A 22590-nucleotide genomic window follows, 5' to 3' on the forward strand; every position below is an offset into this window, starting at 1 on the left:
TAAAATTTGAAACACACCTAACCCCCCCATCCCCCACCCCGCCCTCTGTGGGTCTTCTTATGTCTACTGACATGAATGCTCTTTTGAGCAATGAAAAAAAAAATGTTCTGTCTTTTAAAAACATTGTTTCAACAAGTGCTGTGTGGGCAAGTCTGCCATGAGACGAGCCATTTTCATCCATTTAAAGGTTGATCTAAAGGCCATGGAGGCTTTTTGTGGTGCTGTGTGTGTGTGTGTGTGTATATATGTCACTTTCCACAGGGGAGCGAAAAGAGAAGTTTGAAATGCAGTATTGTAGGTGATGTTGTTGCATGTGTACTTTGCCATTCAGAAATTTGGGGTCAGTATGGTTTATTTGTTTTTGACAGTGGTGGACAGTGACTAAGTATTTTTACTTCATTACTGTACTTAAATAATTTTTTTAGGTATCTGTAGTTTGTCAGAGTATTTTTATTTTGAAACTTTTACTTCGCTACATTCTGAAGCAAAAATCATACTTTATACTCCACTACATTACTTAAAAATATGTTGTTCCTCATTGTTTTGAACTGGAGAAATCATATATAACTGGAGAAATCATCATATATACATATATGTATATTTACAGTATATATTTGTGTGTGTACGATAAGATTGTTTCGTAAGCCCCAAATCAGCTAATAAAAATGATTTCTGAATGGTCATGTGACACTGAATGTATTGTATTTGAAAAATATAATAAAATAGAAAACTTGTTTTTTTTTTAATTATAATTTACAGTAACAAAAAAAGTTACTGACCCCAAACATTTGAATGGTAGTCCAGATGTTGCAGTATCCTTGATTGATATCTGTGGGGAATAAGATTAATGTAAAATTTTTGTATTGATTGACTCTTCACCAGAATTCAGGAAATCATTTACCCCAAAAAATAAATGAATAAATTAATTAATTAAAAGTTTTGTCATTTACTTTAGTTATAATAGCAATTATAGAATTATAAAAGCGCAAACAGTTGAGTACTGCTGTTTAATAGACAATTCCTTGTCTTCCCCGCTGTTATGCATGCTCTTCTTGTACTGCATTAATGTAGCACCAGCAGATGACATCTTTACAGATATGAACATCACAGTGCTGCAAGACAACAATCTTCACTCATACTACTTTTTCAACCAATCCACTGGGCGTATAAAAATGTTCCCAGAAAACCAGCTTGTGTTTCTGGTGATGTAGGAACACTTATTGATGATATTTTTTGTGTGTGTTGAGTTTTGAATATGATTCATGGTGTATTGTACAGTCAGTAATTTATCAAATCCAGATTTGTGTCTAAGATTGTGTGCAGCTCCTCTCTCTCCGTCAGTACTAGTTTATTTCAAACATATTATCAAAGTATGCCAAGGGCCAAGGGAGTGGATTTTAAACACTAAAACATATATATTTTTTTTTAATAAAATCCAGAGTGTGACCTTGGTTAAGTTAGCAAAAAAATTGGTTTTAGAAGAACATTTCAATTAATTTTGATTTTTATTTATTTTATTTATTTATTTATTTTTTTAAAACTTTGCATTGAAAAAAAAAAGGCAATTAATAAACTATAAGGGTCGGTTTCGATTTCATGTTGACCATTTACCACTTTAATTAGCACTGCAAGCTGTTAGTATGATGTTATAAAAAGGGAAGAAAAAAAAATTGCTCCATTTATATAAATTACTCCATCCCAAAATGAACATTTTGTCATTAATCACTTACCCCCATGTCGTTCCAAACCCGTAAAACTCTGTTTGTCATCGGAACACAATTCAAGATATTTTGGATGAAAACCTGGATGCCTGTGAGTGTCCCATAGAGGACAGTCACAAACCTCCAGGTTTTCATCCAAAATATCTTAAATTGTGTTTCGAGCTCTTACGGGTTTGGAACGACATGGGGGTAAGTGATTTTCATTTTGGGATAGGGTATCATTTTAAGGCCTGTTTCTGCTGCTGTTTTTCTTCTGGTGACCTCAAACCATGCTTTGCTCTCTCATTGGCTGTAGCTTGTCATGACACCTGATATTTCCATACACCACGTTCCAGATATTTGGCATGCTTGATATTTTCATCAGCGAGTCTCTTTTGCCGCATTTCCACCAAAATTACCCGGAACAATTGTACCAGGAACTTTTTCCCCAGGAACTATTTTCCTCCCAGACCGTTGCTTTCTGCGTTTCCACTGCGGTCTAAAGTACCGTGAAGATTAGGCAAATAGTCTGGTGACGTAGGTCTGCGCGCGTTTCTCAATACAATGTATGCAAATTTCGGACTTGCATCCTCTGTAGTTCGGACTTTGCGAGTTCGACTCGGCAGTGTGATCTCCTGCGGACGGGACGACGCAAGTCCAGTAATTCTGCAAACAGCAGCGTACTTGAACATCAGTCAGCTCGCCTTGGCTACTGCAATTTTCCTCACTGTATATTTACAATAAGATGAAATAGAATATCAAATACCACTGCCTCCTTTCGTTTTTATTTAAACATAATAATAGTTGCAGAAATGTACTTAGTTAAGGGAAATGTGTATATATACAGCCTACATTACAATGAAGCTAAATATTATACCAATTGCCTCTTTTTATTTTCATTTTAACATATAGATAAATTGAATAAAGACCAAAGATCGCCTGTTAGATTTACCCAAAATGAAAATCTAACATTCACTAAAGAGACATCAGAGCCAGCGGCAAATGTCAGAAGGACTAGCCGAGTTGAGACTGCTCTAGGCTTATACATGAGCTCTGAGCTCCCGCTGATCGCATGGAGCTGACCGTCTCCGAAATCTGCAAAACACATTTTTAAAAAGGCGCTGTCTTTATAAATAAAACGCAGATTTGAGTTTTAAGCAACTACATTCTCGCCTGAAATACTTTTAAAACTACATTTCATGACACAATAACAGTTATATTTTGAAAATTATCCGAATAAATGGTGGTTGAAATCACAATGCTGCGTGAACTCAACCAATCAGCATGCTCAGCGCCCAAGTCCCGGACCTTTGAAAAAGTACTACCTCGCAAGCAGGGACTTTCTGAGGGGCATTTTTTTATCCGGAACTTTATTTAGATCCTGGTTCCTGCGGTGGAAACACACAGAGTACCAGCCCAAAGTCCCTAGTTCCCGGGTAAAGTTCCTGCGGTGGAAACGCGGCTTTTGTTGCATCGAGTAGTTCACACATAAAGATTGCAGAGTGCTGATCACCCACTGATTTTCCCCCGATCACAGCCCAACCTGTCAGTGAGCTCTTTAACTTGCAAATCAGGCTTAAATCGGGCTTAAAATCCTGTCGTGTGAACTAGGCATAAGAGTTTCTTCCAGAAATGTACACATCACAATATCCCACATTTAAATAAATCCAAAAAACATTTTGTATTGTGCATCTTTCAACAAATAGTGCTTCAGCGAGTGTACATCAATTGTACACTCGGAATCAGAGTGCATTGTGGGTATAAGTTATTGAATAAATTTAGGGAATGACAGCACTACAAAATGCTGATGTAGTTCGTACACAACTAGAGATGGTAATCATAAACAAACAGATGTTTTGTTTGTTGTTGTCATAGTAGCCCAGGCATGAGCTGTCAAGCCATAGCCTTTTCAGGAAACTGTGGTGGGGTGCAGCAACTTATTTACATTTAAAGAGACACAAAGAATACAGTATATTTTTGCTTCATGTCAAAAAGGGGGCATTTACAGCATGGTATAATAAATGATCTGTGGGGTCTTTTTAGGCAGAAACTTCATAGAGACATTCTGTAGACACTTCAGACTTATGTTGCACCTTGTAAAAAGGGAATAGTAGGATGCCGTTAAGTATTTTAAGATGGAAATTACAAACAATAAAATGCATACAATGTAAGAAAGATACAAATATTTTCAAGTACAGTACAGGTGGGTCTGTGTAACTGCAACATTCAAGTAAGAAATGGAATAAACAAATGTAAAAATAAAACACTGCATACTCTACACTGTGTTAATTAAATATGCATTGATCTTATTAAATCCACAAAAGTTCTTCAGCCTAGAGCAGTGAGTGATTTTCTGTTTTACTTACATTTTTTGATTCAAATTAATAACATAGACATCAGTTTATTAGGCTGCTGTCACAAAATGCTGACAAGCATCTGATTGTCTCCCAACAGTTTATGTTCACTTTAAGACATAACTGACTGTGTTTATGTGAACCTTGTGTGTATTTGACAGTTCAGGCACAATAAGAAATAAAAGAGAACTTAGTGCAGTACTCACACTCCGTGCGACAGCTCACTATTTGTAACTGCAATAGAAATATGAATCAAAAACAAAACTAATAATTAAAGAAGCTATAGAACTGCAACTGATATAATGCACTGTAACACAATACCAATGATCTCTTCATGATGGCAGATCATGGACATTGTAGCCATTCACAATCTAATCTAAAGTCATTCTTATATTGGACACCCCTAGTGTAAATATTACAATTGTGAATGTCTTGTTTGAATTCATAGATTTGGTGGAGCCAGAAACGGATGATGATTTTCCTGAGCCACTGGATCTCAGCCCCAGAGATGAGAGGCCTCTGTCCCCGCTCTTCCAGCGCTCCGTGTCCGAAGACTCTGCTGGCTCCTCTGCCACCTCCACCAGAAAAGCCAAAACTAGGTTGGTGTTAAACACACTCTCTCTCGGCTGACTTAAAGCTGCCCGCATGTTTACATTTAAAGGTTGAGCCGCAAGTTTTTAATGTTGCCCTAAAGAGGGTGAGAGAGTTTACACAAATACAGTGTGCTGATGAACAATGTTTGGACAGCAGAAAGTGTACAAGGGGGGGTAGTGGGGTTTTAGAAGACAGAGGAAGTGCATGTCAGGTCAAAGAAAGCCTCTAGTTGCCTCTGTTTGAGTCAGTGGTGTTCTGAAAAAAGAAAATTTTCTGTTTAAATAAACATTCCTCATGCAATCAGAAGAAAAAATAATGAATAACAGTAGTTTAATTAAATTAATGTTCCATTAATTAAAGCAAAGTATATTTCTTATCAAGGTACATACAGATTACAGTTCACATTTTTCCAATTCCAAACCACATTAATCTTAATAATACACACACACACACACACACACACACACACACACACACACACACACACACACACACACACACACACACACACACACATATATATATTTGAAATAGTCAAAGCTCGGTAAACACTGCAGGTGTCACGAGGGATCATGGAAAAACTGATTTGTGTATGCAAACGTTTTTTTCCTGCACCGTTGGGAAACACGCATATGCTTCCAGTCAAAAGTTGTTTCTTTGAACCAAAATTTGAGCACCAAATCAGCATACTTAAATGATTTCTGAAAGATCATATGACACTGAAGACTGTTGTAAAGGCTGCTGAAAATTGCTTTGCAATTGAATGGCAGCTTTGGCATCACAGGGATAAGTTACATTTTATATGATATAAAAAATGTAAAACAGTTATTTTAAAACAAATTTCACAACATTAGCCTCATTTTTTACTGTATCTTTGGTCTTGGTGAGCATAAGAAACTTCATGCTCTTTAGAGACATTAATTATAATATGTAACAATGCAGTTTAAAATGTACACATAACTGTTGAAAATCCCAATTACAGGATTTTGCAGAGTAGCAGAATCCTGTTGCAAACACTGGCACACAGGCATGGCCGCAGATAGTGCTTTTTTCGCACACTGAGTGAAAGCGAGGGAGTCGGGGGAGGGGACCGCTGAAGCCCTGCTGCTGTCATTAGTAAAAGAAGGGGGCGAGAGAGTGCTCTCTTTTGGATTCCCAATTAGCACAGATTGTGCACTCGCTAATGTGCAGCACCATTTGCAAAAGACCCCCCTTCAGCCAGTACTACATGTGCATCAAATCTCCCACTGACAGCAGCTCTCATGCGCCGCACAGCGAACAGATAAAGAGTGTTTGAGAAAAATAAATGAACTCTAATGAGAATGCTCTGACAGTTATGACATTTCACGAAGATTTCCCATAATCACAAAGTTTATGAGCTAAATATTGTCAGCAAATACAATTAAATACAAATAGCTGAAAAGCCCAGTGTAAAAAAAAAAAAAAACCAAAAAATGTATAATGTGTAGACTGGTGACCATGTGTTTAACTACAACAAAGTAGTTACATTTCAGTGCAGTTTAGTTACTAGTTTTTTCTCAGGGAGACATCTGTACAAGAACATGCATGGCTCCACTGTGGGAACTTTTGCATCAAGATGGCAGTTCATTTACTAGAAAATGAGGCAGTTGGGTAATTTATTTATTTATTTTTTGCATAGTTTTGTCAATAATACAACAATAGTGAAAAGTCTTGACCAAAACTGAAAATTCTGGATCTACTGGGCCAAAATCTGGCTTCATTCCAGCTAAATGAACCGAGGCTCTATGAAATACATTTAATTTAGTATATTTACAGATTTAATTGCAGCCTTTACTATTACATTGACCATCACATTAGGCCAAATCACAATATATATTTTATTACGCTGTATCATGCTGCTCTAGCTTTCAGCCAGTGTTTGAACAAAGATGGCAGTTGTAGGTTGATTAGGAGCTCTTGTCATTTGACTGATTTGGGGTGAGATTTCACTGTCAGAGCCATCCAAGGATGTTATATGCTCTCCCGTTATCCTATTTGAGTATGGTCTCCCAGTCTGGGGCACTGGGGCATGGACTGTAAACCCCTGACTAGTCAGATTGTTGGACAAATAAAACAGTGAGGATTGGATGCAGAACTGCTTAATGACTTGGGGCAAAACACTGAAGTCAAGTACTGAATGTAACAGCTTCTGGCTATGAAAGGTCAAATTCAGTTTTCTTTGCCATTTATAAAATGTGTCAATGGAATTCATAACATCGCAAGTTGCACATTGCATTCTTAGCATTGCACTATATAGTAAGCATGCAAAATGGAAGAATGCACTTGCAATGCTGGCCAGGCATTCAGGTCTGCATTTGTGTACTTATGTTTACTTGGGTTATGTTTCTAATCGAATAGTTCATGTCTGAAAAGGCATTTCTCTTATCTCTTCTTTTGTCCCTCAGAGAAAAGCTCTGTGCCTTCTGCTACTGTGGAGAAAAGAGTCTCTTGGGTCAAGGTGAGTTGAAATTGTTTGGACCCACGCCTGGTTACGTCCCCCTGCACATCCGGAACCGCCGTGGCAGCTCTGAGAAGGACGACGATTACCATGACGACGACAATGATTTTGATGACAGTGACAACAATCGCAGCCCAGGACATCGTGTGTGCGGCCTAAATAAGTGAGTTGTTACTGCTGTTGTCTGGTGAAGGTGCTTTGAATAGATGTTTGGTTCTCCAAAGATGTAAAAAAAAAAAAAAAAAAAAAAAAGGATTGCAATAAATATGCAAAATATGCACGATCATTGATTTCATCACACTGTTTTTCTTTCTTCAGCGTCTAACGCAGTGAGAAAAATTTATTTGTCAGATTAGGATTCAGTTCAACTGTTAAAAAGGACTCTTGCAATTTGTAACATTCTTTTGCGAAGATGGTTATAGAGAAAAAAAAAAGGAAAATTCCAGTTTGTTTTGGCTTGTTGCATTGTTTGTACATAAGTGGCATGCTGAATGAGAAAGTACAGGACGTGTTATTCATTGTGGAAGTGGCTTGGCACAGTTCTGAAGGGTTTTGATTGACATGGCTTTAAGCTGTGATGTGTAATGAGGTTGTGTGGAGGTGAGAGTTGCCGGTTTGCCGGTTTTAGGGACTAAAAGTGCCTTGTTTAAAAAGCAATGACCCCAGTGACCCCCGCTGAGCTGAAATAATGCTGAGTGCTGTGCTAGGCACTATCTCATTAGAATGTCCAGTGTAATTACTCCTCAAAATTGGACAAAATGTTTATCTATGTAATGGTGATGTTTGAATTTTTCACATAATCTTAAAATTTATTTGACTCTTACCTTAATAACTTAAAGGGATAGTTCACCCAAAAATTTTAATTACCCCATGATTTACTCACCCTCAAGCCATCCTAGGTGTATCCAAGCCATCCTTTCTTTCTTTCAGATGAATACAATCAGAGTTATGTTAAAAGTAGAGATGCACTGACTGCAATTTTCTTGGCCAATTTCCGATTATTTTTTTGTAAATGTGACCTGCCAATACTGATTTTTGCCGATTCCAATTTTCTTTCTGAAAACTACAATTGACAGCATACACAAACAAAAATCTATACTCTTTTTAATGCAAAAAAGAAAAAAAAAGAAAAAAAAAAAAGAAAATATATATATATATAAATTGTAATGTTTAAAAATTTGATATATATATATATATATATATATATATATATATATATATATATATATATATATATATATATATATATATACATATACATATATACACTGCATATATATATATATATATATATATATATATATATATATATATATATAAAATTATTAAACATTACAATTCCCCCAATCTGGACAGACTTACAGTTGTCACTTAGACAACTCTCAAAATAAAGTGCTCTTTGACTAGTAAAAAATGTAGAAATAACAATTAACTGAAAAGAAATTGCTGTACTATTTAACAAAAAAGATGGCAATTCCCACTGTTTCTTAAATTGTAATTTTTCACTAACCTTATTAAATGCGTCATCTTTCACATCAAATTCTTACATTGTTTCAGTTAACTTGTTAGTTAGAACAATAATAAGAAACTGCATAATTGTTACCATTCAAATGAAACCAGTACAAACTCCATCTTTTCACTGCAGCAAACACAGAACCTGCATCTGAAGTGGCATTAGATGTATTTACAGAGACTTTTTGATGGAGCTGAGGTGCCATAAATCATTGACATTACAAACTTTCAAATGCATAAAGCATTTTATAAGATTAATGTTTTAAATGTGTTTAAACATACAAATAAGAAATGCTGGGAAAAAATGCTATGATAGTTTTAAATATGAAATCAAACCAGTAGGTAGCATCAAATGACCGTTTGAATGAGTGAGTCATTTAGTCCTTCATTCAACAGATTCGTTCAGACAGCTGATTTAAACGAGGCAAGTGACTACTGTCTTTATATCGCAACTGTCTCGATTTTTCCAGAATGTTTGACCGATTCTTGATTTTTTTTTTTTTTTTTTTTTTTTTTTTTGATTTTTAACTAGTCAACTTAAAAATGTAACTACAACATGATTCAAGTTACTTTTTCTTTATTAACTCCCTTTAGTTAAATAAAATTCTATTCCAAGTTGTCAACATGATGTAAATGTTAAACAAATCACTTGTTAAATATCTTTGCAGAAAAGATTCAAAAACTACAACTACATATCATACAAACTTGTCTTATACATATTATGTGTTCAGAAATAATACGAGGAAAATTCTTTCAGAAAATCTCAAAAGTCAAGGTAATTCAAATTCAAAATGACTGAGGGTATAACACCAGTAGACTTTTATTAACTATAACTGTTCTTTAAAAACAACAGCAGCTTTCAGCCTGTCACCATGATGCAAACATGAAATATCAAACCTACAGTAGTAGTTCTTTACAGGTTTTTTTTTATTCGATTGCACTGCTTTTCCATTGTTTTTTCTGTGTAAACATGGATGTGTTTGACTGTTGCGCTCGCGTCTTTTGCAGTGTCTCATGCATGAAATGCCATTCTAAAAATTATTTTTATTTTAGAGTGAAATATTCCTTTAAATTAGGACAAAAAAATCAGGCTTAAAAATGGAAAGCCACCCCCATCCCCCTACCCCCACAAAAAAAAAAAAAACATATTAAAGGCTCTACCTTTGCTGGATGGAATCTGATTATTTAAGTTTTGGGTCACACAGAACTTGTGTTCTCTTCCATTGTGCTTTCTGATGGAGAGGAATGGAGTGCTTTGACCCAAATACGCTGGGAGTTGCTAATGAACCCAACACCACAATTCAATTTGGGTCAATTAATTTGGTGCCAGAACTGCCTGATGATTAGTTACTAGATGGAGGGTTAAAGGAGAAATCTATAAGGGAAAACTCCACTGACAGCCTTTCACAGAGCTCCACGTGACCTGTTGTTGTCAAAAGTTCCTGTCCACAGCCACCCTCGGGCTCATTGGATGAGTGCGTAATTTGCTCAGCTCTTCTTAACCAATCAGACAGGTCCCCGAGGAATAGTGACGTAATGCTCTCTGTGCAGTCTCTGGCAGCCTGCCAACAGGCGGTGGATTGTTGTGTTGGAAGCATCTGATTGGTCGGTCTGAGCTGGAACTGTGCCAGTTATTGACAGGGGAGTGAAAACAATAACAGCTCAAAAGAGCGAATGAGGAACATTGCATATAATTTAAGGTGGAGACTGTAAAGGTGGAGCAGACATTGTGTGAGTTATTGTAACTTGAAGCATTGCAGACATTAAAAGTGATTGACACAACAGATTCTTTTTTTTTTTCAAAACTTGGTAACTTTATTTTGATAGTCTGCTTCAGACATTCTACTAACTTGAGTAACATTCTTTCTTGCAATGTTACTTGAGCAACATTGCAGATTCTACTTCTTTGCAACTTATGCCGAGTTCACACAGCATGAGTTTCAAAGTTGTAGGATCACAGTTGTTTTTACACTGCACAACTAGCATTCAGCATTCAGTTGCTGCTGTTTTCACACTGCACGATGGATCGGTGACAGGAGGTTACACACTGCATGTCTTTACAATAGGAAGAATCGCAGACAACTCTGTCTGGTCCGCAAACATTTCATATAACTCCTCCTCGAACTTCATGCTTCCCTGTATGTTGCTCTCTCATTGGCTGTAGGTCATTGCAGATATATTTCCCAGACTCATTTCACACAGCAGGATTTTCACAGACAGGTCCAGATGTTTAGCATGCCAAATATTTAGTCTGCAATTCTCTCAGATCGCGTTTTTGATAGTTCACACTGCATGATTGTCACTCCCGTGGACGAGCACCGATTTGCCTCCAATCTCAGACATTTGATGCTTATTTCACAAAACCTGTCAGTGAGTGGAAATTGGGGATACAATCGTGCAGTGTGAACTCTGCATTAGTAGAATTCAACGTAATTGAAACTTAATGGTATTTCTAAAGTGGGCTGTCGAAATAGTGTAACCCAAAATTTAAGCTCTGTTCCAAAACTTAGTAAGCGGTGTACAAAGGCAAATAACTGTTAAGGAGGGGTTGGGAACCAAGAACCGGTTCTGTTCTTTGAAAAGAATCAGAACCGTAAGCAATTTCTAAGTTTCGGTTCCGAAAACGGTTCTGGTGAACAGATAATCGGTGTTCTGACGATTCGGTGTTTCCCGTAAAGGATGTCCCAAACCAGATAACAGAAACGCCACCCTGCCTCTTTAATTACTGAGCACATTGATTCCAATGACGCGCATTCCACAGACGCGCCACGTCTTTAACTGCTGAACATGTTTCCTACGACGGTACACGCACTCGCAGCTTTGATAACCGTCCACGTCGTTTTGTCTGACTGTACATGTACCGGCAGCGCACAGCACCTAACGCCACTGAATTACATTATATTTGTCCCATATTCTCATTAATATACATACTGACTTCAACTTGGACCACTAAATAAATAGACTGCTATTGTTATGTAAGTATGAGGGTTAGATTATTTGGTGTACAGGGCATTTCAAGAGTGATAAGCAAAGTGATAGAAAATATTTATTTTCATGCATTTTAAATGTTTAAAAATGTGGAAACCACTCATTGCATCACACCATCTTCTGACTGCATTATTATTTGTAAAATATGGGCTTTATGGAGTGTTTATATTTAAGTTTATATTTCATTAATTTAGGGAAATTACCAAGTATCTTAGCCCTCAATGGACTATTTGGCCAACCAGCTTATTCCTGCTTGAAAAGCAAAATGTTATTGATAGTGTAAAAGACATCAACTTTGAAGCATATGCTGATTGATGGACTAGCATAACTCAGTGTTGAATTTTGACATTGCCAACCTTTTAATTAAGTTGTCAGTAAGTAATAAACAGTATTGAGCATTGAGAAGTTGATTATTGTGCATTTTCCCTTACCACTATTTTTTAATAGTTATTTAATGATTTTAATGGAACCGGAATCGGAACCGGAACCAATCGGTGGAACCAGAACTGGAACTGGAAAATTTCTAACAATTCCGAACCCTACTGTTAAGTCAGCTTTTTAACCATCAAGAAACTTCATGAGTGATTTGCAGAACTTAATGTAGACTCTCACTGGAGACCAGACTCCTGAATGTTTTTTTTTTTTTTGTACAGTTGAGCTTGTCGTAATGCATTCTAAGTTTGTCTGCTCCGCAGAGGATACATGTGATGCTGCCTCTTACTTTGAAGAATATGTCTTGATATCACTGTGAAATAGACATTTATTTTTAAAGTGTTCTTTAACCCGCTGGGGTCTAAGGGGTTTTGGGGGCCTGGAGAAGTTTTGACATCCCCTGACTTTTGTGCTTTTTTCAGTTGCTTATAAACATACATGGCTAAAGTCTAAAAACACTGCTATCAGTGCTGCTACAGTAAAATGTAAATAGCATGTATGTACATGTTTACTCGCTCACAGAAAAACAATAGATTGATTTAAATTTTCTAAGACACTTTTTGTTTCGAAAGGGCATATGCGAGTAAGAGTGTTTGACCATGAATATGCGAGTGCAGTTAAACAGTTTATTAGGAACAATCAAAGCTGACTTTCAAAGCTGAATTTTTAGCATCATTACTCCAGTCACACGATCCTTCAGAAATCATTCTTTTGTTATGTTTTTATATTTAAAAAAACATTTATTATTATTATTATTATTATTATTATTATATTATATTATTTATTTTTTGATTAATTGAAAGAACAGCATTGTTGGTAACATGATTATTGTATTTATCATCACTTGTTTGCTAAATAAAAGTTTTAATTTCTATATATACTGACTCCCAGCTTTTGAATGGTATAGTGTATATTGTTACACTTGGAGAAGGACTGGAGTAATGATGCTGAAAAATTTGCATTGATCACAGGAATAAATTACATTTTAAAATATATTCAAATATAAAGCAGTTATTTAAAATAGTACAAATATTTCACAATATTACTGCTTTAGCAAATTCAACTTTCTGTATTTTGGATCAAATAAATGCAGGCTAGGTCAGCAGAAGAGAATTCTTTACAAAAACATTAAAAATCTTACTGTTCAAATGTTTTGACTTGTATTGTGTCATGTTGCAATATATAAATGAACATCACATACCTGGCACATACCTCATATTACTTTTATATCTTATTGCTGTCTGTGTTATACGTTAGAACATAAAAAAAAAACATCCTGGCATCGTGCAACTTTGAGATGATGTAAATGAAACTTCATAATGTTTCACTTGATTATACATTTAGTCAGGAATTATATTTTGGAAAAAGTCTAACTAGTAAAATGTGTACATGTTATATGAAAACTAATACAAGTAGATTTATACAAAAAAAAAAGATATCTCTGGGTCAAGCCGCTTCATTCTTCTTTCTGAGGTAATCCAAATCTTATTCCTCTCAGCTGTCTTATTGAGGTGAATTATGTCTTATTACTCTCAGCGCGAAGTGAACAGTAACGTTTAAATATGTGAAGTACAGTCTCGCTGCTTTGTTTGCTCTGTTGAGGGCATTTACCAGCTGCAAGCTTCACATGGACGATTATAATATCAATTGCGCGCTCAGCGCGTGGGCGTGGTCGCGGTCGCATTAGATATAATGAAGGGAGACATGAAAGACTGGACATTGCGTTGTTTTCATATGATTACTTTATCACAGAATATTTGTTTTTGATAAGACTTATTCAGTTTAAAAGTAGACATGTCAAGCTTTCTATAGATATCTCTCTCATGTCTCTGTGTTGAGTATTTGCTGAGTTACAGTTCATTTTAATGACACGTTTCTAAATTAAGATCATGCAGAACCAAGGCGGCAGACAGCGCACTGTTTGTTTTCTTTATTTTATAAATGCACAAAGTTTTGTTGTTATTATGTGTGTATACAAATAAAAGTAGACCCTTTACAGATTTGATTGATGTATTGATCTTATCGGTACGATCAAAACTGAAAGTGTAATTTAAGTTCTTTTCGGTCTTATCAGGAGAATATGCCACAAACCGGGTATCCGCGTTAATCGACTCCAGAGGGTTAACCTAGTGAGCTTCCATGCTGTGTAGTTAGTGTCTCCATTGACAGCTGAATATATACTGACCAATGCCATCAGTCCACAGATTATAGTACACTAATTCTCAGACATTCTAAGACCAGACAAACTTTAGAGAAACAAAAACAATGTGCTTTCAGCTGGTTCTTGAAAGCTGTGATGGTCTAAGCAGTTTGGATGGAGGTTAGCAGCTCATTCCACCAGAGAGGAGCAGAGAGGGTGTTTGGAGAGTGACTTTGTTTCTCGTTGTGATGGAACAACAAAGTGTTACTCATTCAGTGACCTAAGCTGGCAGGAGGGACCATGCATTTGTAGGAGTCAATTGATATAGGGTGGTGTTGTTCTAGTGGCAGCCTTGAAAGCAAGTGTCAAAACCTTGAATTTGATTTTGTAGTGAGAAAAGAAATGGTCTGACATGAGCTAGAGCTGTGTATCATCTGTATAGCAGTGGTGGAAGCCTTGTGCCTTTCTGATTGCTTCCAATGAGGTTGTGTAAATGGAGAAAGAAGAGGAGCGAGCACTGAACCTCAAGTAACCCCAGTTATTAGCTTATGTGACTCAGACACTCCTCCTCTTCATGAAACCTTGAAATGTCTGCCTGTGAGATAGGACTGAAGCCACCAAAGTACTGTACATATGATGCCCAAGGCAAAGAGAGTGGACAGTAGAATCTGGTGGTTTACAGTGTCAAAGCAGAAATTTTCCAGTAGTTAAGGATATGTTGATGTGAGTCAGCATGGGTAGCACTGTTAGTGAGATCTGCTGTAGTAGGTAGGAGTGGATCAGGTCTTAGAGACAGGATCATCAGTCATCATCAGATCATCATGACAAAGTCATCAGCTGTCAAAGAAGATGTGGGATAGAGTATAGAGGGGTAACACAGAAAAAAACAGGCAAGTGTCTTATGGTGCAGTGTGAATTGGCCTCAAGGCTGAATCTTAATTCAAAATTTACTTAAAAATGGTCTACATAGACAGTGACTTTACTCACAAATATAGCTCCTCGTGTGAATTATGCAGTCATTTTTATCACATTGCACATTTTTATCAATACATTTTAGTATTGAATAAAATATTTGAATCAGTGTTTCTTTCTGACTCTTTTGGATCAATTTCTAAATGCATTCTTGGATTGTCCTATCGGTAAAGGATGCATGTAATGCTGTCTTGACATTTTAAGTCTTACATTTGCTCCCTGATATTTGGAAAGGTCCATAACTATGATGCCTTAACATTTTAGAAACCTCAGTATGAAATCAAAGCCAATTTTTGAATGACTCCTGTAAGCTTATTCCTTTCTTATGAAACGTTGAAAAACACAAAATCCAAAACTCACAAATCCCAAGTCAACAATATGAACCAAATATGTTAATGGAATTGTTTGAAAAAACAAAATCATAGAGTTCCATACGATACAGTGATGTCTCTAATGTCACTCCTTCTCTGATGCAAGTCTTTTTAAAGAGGAAGTAGCACACCAAACAGTATATTTATATTTATGCAGATGTTCTGGACAAAATAGGGATCACATAGAGTAGTCTTTCATCCTGTCCCCACTGCAACCCACTTCTGGATGTCCCTCTTCAAACCGGCTCCCTTTTTAAATGTTAATTCCTTTTTTCCGCTTCTCTGAGTCTCTGTAGCTCACTCTCTCAGCGCCATATCCAAGCAGCCAGTCATTCCAGCCCCCCACCCCCTTTCCGGCTCTCTTTCGTCCTCTCTCTTTCTCTGTCTCTTTCATACTTTGCTTCTAAACAGCCAGTCCTTGTGTAGCAGCCAAGTATGATAACCCCATACCTCGCCGTTGCAGACAGGGCTTCATGGATGTTGTAGTTGCACCGAAGGCCTTCTTAAAACATGACTGGAATGCTGACATCTAGAAATAAACTGCCAAGTGTTTATCTCTCAGAGGAGTGGGCTACATAGCTGTCACCTTCAAATATTCTTTTGTAACTCTTTCAGTGTCTTTGCAGATTAAACCTAATGTGTCCGTTCGCTTCTTTCCTCAGGGTCAGCTCTCCAGACAGCGGCCTGCACTCAACCTCTGCTCCTGGTAGTACAGACCCTGCTGCTGAGGAGCCCGGCCGGAAGCTCTGGGATGAACTGGGCCAAATTGGCCTTCCTGATGACATAAACGTTGCGTCTTTATTCGACCCCACTGGTAGGTAAACCTACTTTAGCATTACTGTTTGTGTCTTTCAGTGCTGCTGGTGTTTATTATTCTATTGCACCTGCAGGCCAGTGTTGCGCTCACCTGCGCTGTGCCGCCTGGTCGGATGGTGTATGCCGCGGGGAGGGACAGTCGCTGCTGTATGTGGACAAAGCAATTGACTCAGGGAGCACAGAGGTGAGTGACACCCACACCAGTGTGTTTAAATGTCTTGTTGGTGGATTTGTTTGCACTTTTAACTTTGAAATGGTTGTCCTGTCAACTTGTACCTTTTTCAACCGACTTGCCAGCACGCAGTCTGGCCCTCTTCCAAGTGTGTCTACCAGTGAATAGGTAATTCTGTTTTGTAAACCTGCTGGTCTCCATCCAGTAATGTTAGAGGCAGAGGGCCCCAAAAATTTTTTTTTAGAAAGAAAAGCAACTCTAAAACGCAAAACAAAACTAGAGCTCTTCCATTACAAGAAACCAATTGTATAGTGAAAATAGAAATGTATTTTGAGATTTAAAAGATGACATTTATCTGTTATCATTTATCAATATTAATGTATTAATGTTTAAAGATTCACTTTAATTAGCAGTAGAGGACTCTAATGATAATGTTAGATGACATTGATGATCTAAATAAAAAAATAAGGGAAACGGCATTCCCACATGCTCATTATATGTGACCTTGCACATGCAGAAATGATTATGTGTAGAGCAACAAATTTCCTGCAATTTGCCGCTCGCTCTTATTTATTGATTTACATTTCAAGTAAATAAAGCTTGCAGTGTTTGTTTATGGGCGGGTTATGGAGTAACATAGTCAGTTACGCCATTGTTCCTCTATGTGGTCTTGTGGGCTGAATTGGCAGAGCTTCTCTGAGCCCTTGATCTAGCATTATTTTAGTGGCTAATGGCTATTAGTGTTTGCGCCAATTTGTATTTTTGAGTGTAGTTGCAAACTTGTGCTAAACCTTTCCCTGAGAGTCATTTCTGTGGAGGAATGACAAATGCACTCACTGTTGATTAAGTATTCAGAGTTAATCATGAATGGGGTTATTATTGGCAGTGGAAGAGACTGGAGAGGTTGTGTCGGTCCCCTGGTCTTTAAAATATTTTCTAATTAGGAACGGAGCAGTTCAGAACTGCCACAGCCGTCTCTCTTGTGCAACTCCACTAATTAACACAATGCAATGTGGCAGACGCAAGGACACATAGAACCCGGGCAGGGAAAACAAATTAGGAGTAATTAATTTTATATTCTCTTCACCTGGGATCTGATTCGTGAGGAAAAACACATAGCATCTATCCAAATGTGTGACTATGCTATGTAAAATACAGTTAGGATCTGTCAAAACTCCATCCAAATAGAAACTTAAGCTTTTAGTGTAATTGTTGTCCATGTTTTCTGTGAAATCAGTATTATTTCAGTGGCCTGTCCTTTTGTTTTGGTGTGTCTTGCACACTTTTCTCTGCCTTTCTGAAAAACAGAAACTGATGATGAGTCATTGGGGACAGTCGGGCAAAAAATAAATTATCCAAATGATGAATTAGCTTTACATAACACAAGGTTTTCCCCCATATATGAGACCAGCTTTATAGCTGTTGTTCAGTAATCCACTGGACTTTGGCTGAATGTTTTGTTACTGTTTGCCAGACAGAGAACAATTTATTACTGGGGTGACCGAGGTCTTTCAAAGTAGACCTGGGCTTCTTAACACCAAGCCTAGTTGATTTGCTGTATGTTTAGTAGCTCACATCCAGGCAGTATATTATAAGCACTACGGCTGTAAATTGGTTGGAATATATTCTTACAATAGCTTAGGTGACAGGTTGAATGGTTGAGCTTGACAAATGTAGTCAACACTACAGTTTATCTAGAAATTGAGAAAATAGAATGAGATGATTTACTTGTATTTTTCACCATGCTGTTGAACAGCTCCAAATGATGTCACAATGTTTAAGTAATGTTACTTTTTTGATCATTAAAACAGTGTGTCTAAAAGTTTCATGATATGTAATGTGCATGATATTTTATAATTCTTTATAAAAAGTAATGGGACACCAATTTGTACCCCATTTGAGGAAAGTGCCAGCTGCCAGAGGGCATTGGCAAGATGGCTGCTGAGTGAACTGACTTGATCCAGTAAGGATTTTGTTGTGAAGTAGGTTTGTCCTGGCAGTGAGACTCGCTGAGCTGTGAAATAGTAAATGTCACAGGGCTGAGGATGGCTTGAACTTCACACAAATTCTCTTCCACAAGATTATCTTCCTCTGACTTTATTTGTACATATAATCTACTATTGGTGAATCATTCATTTAGCTTGCAACTAGTGCTGGACAATGATTAATCGTGATTAATCGCATCCAAAATAAAAGTTTTTGTTTATATAATATGTATGTGTGTGTGTGTGCCGTTTATATTTATTATGCATATAAAGACACACACATAATGTATATATTTAGAAAATGTTAGCATGTATTTGCATGTATATATTGATATTAATATAATTTTTATTATATATAAATATATTTAATATATATATTTTTTTTTTCATAAATAAGCATGTGTGTGTATTTATTACAACATGCATGTGTGTGTATTTATATATACATACTAAACATACACAGTACACAGCATATATTATGTGCACATAAACTTTTATTTTGGATGCAATTAATATAGATTAATCGTTGCCCAGCATTACTTTATATATATATTATATATATATATATATATATATATATATATATATATATATATATATATATATATATATATATATATATATATATATATAGAATCAAATGTAAACATTTGGAAAGTGATTTCAAATAAGTTGTGAACACTAAAACCGAAGACATGCTTTGACAAAGTAAATCAGGTCAAATTTGTAACATGTTGTTGGCTTTTATACAACAGAAATGTTGAGAAATATGTAGCAAATGTCCATGCACAACTTCCAGGATGAAGTTCTATTTAGAATCATGTCTAGAAACAGTTTCAAATGCTATAAACAGAATCACTGCATAATTGCAGTCCACACACTGACTGACCGAGACACAAACCAGCCGACATTGTGCACAGTACAGCACTGCATCTTTCATCACTGGCCTGCTCCGTTTGGGATGCTGCCATTATGCCTCTTTGCATATAGGATTTCAAGGAGGGAAAGCTGTTCTACTTTATAATAGTGTCCTTGGAGTCTTGGCAGCAATAACGTATCAGCTGTAGCTTTTTCACCCCATGAAGGAGATGTCTGAGGGGATGGTTTCTGTTTGATACATTATTTGAGGCATGAGATACTCAACACCCACCTAGCCATGAGAGTGGACAGTATGGCCATAGAGCTCTATATGGCTGTCCTTCAGAGTGATTCAGAAAAGAGCATTGTGGGTAGAGGATGCTGTCAGCCCCGGTGGGCTCACCGCCTGGGCGATAATTGCTTAAAGCTCAGTGTTAAAAGGTATTTGCAGATTGTTGCATTTGGGCTTTAGGCCAAGGGTTTTTAAAGCATGAGAGAGCTAGAGAGACTGCTGACTAGAGACATTTTTAGTTTAGGGCCGTTTTCTCAGGCCCTGGTGTCCTCTATTATTCAAAGTGAGTGCTTTTTCCATGGTGGTGATTTAAATGTCTGGCCAGTTTTCATCCAAGTCCTTATTTTGAATGACATTCGCCTTGATCCTGAATGCTTTACTGGATGTATCCGAAAGGTTGAAAAAATACATGCTGAAAGAGGGGGAAGTATGTTACGAGCAAATGGACCTGTGAGAGGAACAGCGTGTTGTGACGACCTTGCTGTTCAGGGTTTATAGTTTTGCACCACTTTTGCTACAAAAGGCTATTATTGACAGATGGAAATTTTCACCATTTTTGTACCATAGCATTTTTGATACTGAGTCAAGTACAAATGTACATTTTACTTTTTAAAAGATTTCAAAATCCTGATGTTAATGTACTAAATAACAGATTCAATTAAAAGAGCATGTTTTTTCAAAGAATTAAATAGCTTTTCAAAGTGATTAATCAAGCGAGTGTAAATAAAGTACATTATATTACCCTAATTAATTAAATTGATTTCTGTTTTATAATTAATTGCTTTCCACAACATTTATTTTCTTGTTTGTTTGTTGTCATTTTGACTTTTTAAGCTGGTTGAGGCTAACAGTTTATGTCTTATTGGTCATTGACCTATGCTGGGATTAAAAAAAAAAAAAAAAAAAAAATTCACATACTGTGTTAAGGTGTTTAGAGATATGTGTTGTTTTGTTTTAAAATCTTAAAGGTCACACCAAGTATGTGTGAATACACCTTAATGAGTCTTGGTTTCTCGGTTTGCCACGCAAGGTTCAGTACTTGTTTGTCCCACTGTTCATCTCGTGTTTTTCGATATATAAATATTATATTTGTACAAATTGTGAAGTGCCCATTTTAATAAGTATCACTAAATCTCTGTACAGGAAATTTATGCATCAAATTAAATAAAAAGTAAATAAATCTAAACTTGATTCAGGATCACACATTAACAGTGGCTGAGAATGCCACTGCCTGAGTGTAGAAGAGCAAGAGCTTTATGGTCTTGGTTTAACAGTTCTGTCTAATAAATTAATTGACTGAACTGTTAATCAAAGCAATTAATTGGTATATGAAAAGGTACCATAGCGTTTGCCTTGTCTATTTTTAGTAGCAGAAAGGTAAACGCTATGGTACTTTTACGCTATTGTACTTGTGTGTGTGTGTGTGTCAGTTCTATATCGACCTTCGGCTACCCTGCTCTCTAAGCTATTGGCATCAGAATCAGCCATTTAAAAAGTACATATCGGTCGACCACTACCCTCAAATTCAAGATACAGGGGCTCACATGAAATAGCTTCATAACAGAAAAACATCTCCCAAATATTAACTTGCTAGTTAACCTAAAGAAAACCCTAAAGAGGATAAACATTATTAATGTGAAAGATTATTCACTTGAGCAGTTGTGGAGCTATGTAAAAACACCAGTTAATCTAAACTCTCAATCGCTAATAGAGATGTATGGAGTATTTATGTAACTGAAACTACTATATGTTTCTGTATTCACTTTTTATAGTGCTGTGCATACTGTAAGCGCCTTGGAGCATCCATAAAGTGCTGTGAGGAGAGCTGTGGACGCTCCTTTCATTACCCCTGTGCAGCTGCTGCCAGAACCTTCCAGGACATAAAGGCATACACCCTCCTCTGCCCGGATCACATCCAACAAGCCCTTGTCCGATGTGAGTCTCTCTGTTACACACGTTTCCTTCAGTTGATTCTTTCATAAAATGTTGAGGCTTTTTTTTTTTAATATGTTAATTATTATTATCATTTAAACAGCCATATAATGAAAAAAAAAATCTAAAATCTTTTGAGACAGAAACCGTAAGCAAACAGGTATGCTCATGACAGACAAATGGAGCACATCTGTTTACATCATAAATTACTACATATAAGATATACCCTGTGTAGTTGGAGACAAATAATATATTAACTCTCCCTTACAGCGAAAGATGAGGTGAACTGTCTGCTGTGTGACAGTTCTGGAGACTTGCTCGATCAGCTCTTCTGCTGCACTTGTGGCCAGCATTACCATGGGGCCTGTCTGGACATCACTGTCACCCCACTGAAGAGGGCAGGCTGGCAGTGCCCTGAGTGCAAAGTGTGCCTCACATGCAAGTGAGTATCCAGCTCACCTGGACATTAATTACTCAACACAGTTGAGTTGTTAAGTTCAGACGTCTGGAGAATTTTGAACACTCATTATTTTGAAAATTGTACACTTTACCTTTGCATTTCTGTTTTTTGCTTTCCCTTTTCCTTCTCTGTTTTACTATATTTAAATCCACACCCAAAAAAAAAAATAATAATAATAATAGTAGTTTTATTAATTTATTGGTTATTGGCATACTGCATAATCTCACTAGACATTTTACGTTTGCCAAGCTGTGTTTAATAAAGCCAGAGTTGTTTTGCATTTGCCATCCTCGTTTTGCTGTGTTAATAGAATGACAATTGAGTTTCTATGTCAGCATCGATGAAAACAAGACTATCCTTAGGGAATTTTGTTAGCTTTTTTTTTTCATGCCAGCAGCCACACTCTAACTATGACTGCTGGGAGATCCATCCGACTGGTGTCAGACAGCTTTAATATTTTTTTCTGTATGTATATTGTTCTGAGGAGCCTGAATACAGTAGATCATAGAGCCTGGACCTCATGACAAGCAGGA

The 22590-nt window shown here is 36.7% G+C and overlaps 1 protein-coding gene across 10 annotated transcripts in view; it reads left to right on the forward strand.

Annotated features, from left to right (window-relative positions):
• The window catches only part of LOC109050388 (histone-lysine N-methyltransferase 2C-like), a 140651-nt gene that overhangs the window by 40911 nt on the left and 77150 nt on the right, over positions 1 to 22590 (forward strand). For all 10 annotated transcript variants that reach the window (XR_006158534.1, XM_042752517.1, XM_042752518.1 and 7 more), the window contains exons 4-9: positions 4503 to 4653; positions 7075 to 7290; positions 16205 to 16356; positions 16433 to 16542; positions 21438 to 21600; positions 21868 to 22039. Coding sequence is in view for 9 of the 10 variants with exons in the window: in XM_042752517.1 (XP_042608451.1) it covers positions 4503 to 4653; positions 7075 to 7290; positions 16205 to 16356; positions 16433 to 16542; positions 21438 to 21600; positions 21868 to 22039 (964 nt within the window). In the remaining variant the exon portion in view is untranslated. The remainder of the gene's footprint in view (positions 1 to 4502; positions 4654 to 7074; positions 7291 to 16204; positions 16357 to 16432; positions 16543 to 21437; positions 21601 to 21867; positions 22040 to 22590) is intronic.

The sequence above is a fragment of the Cyprinus carpio genome, chromosome B24, assembly GCF_018340385.1.
Source record: "Cyprinus carpio isolate SPL01 chromosome B24, ASM1834038v1, whole genome shotgun sequence".
Lineage (NCBI taxonomy): Eukaryota > Metazoa > Chordata > Actinopteri > Cypriniformes > Cyprinidae > Cyprinus > Cyprinus carpio.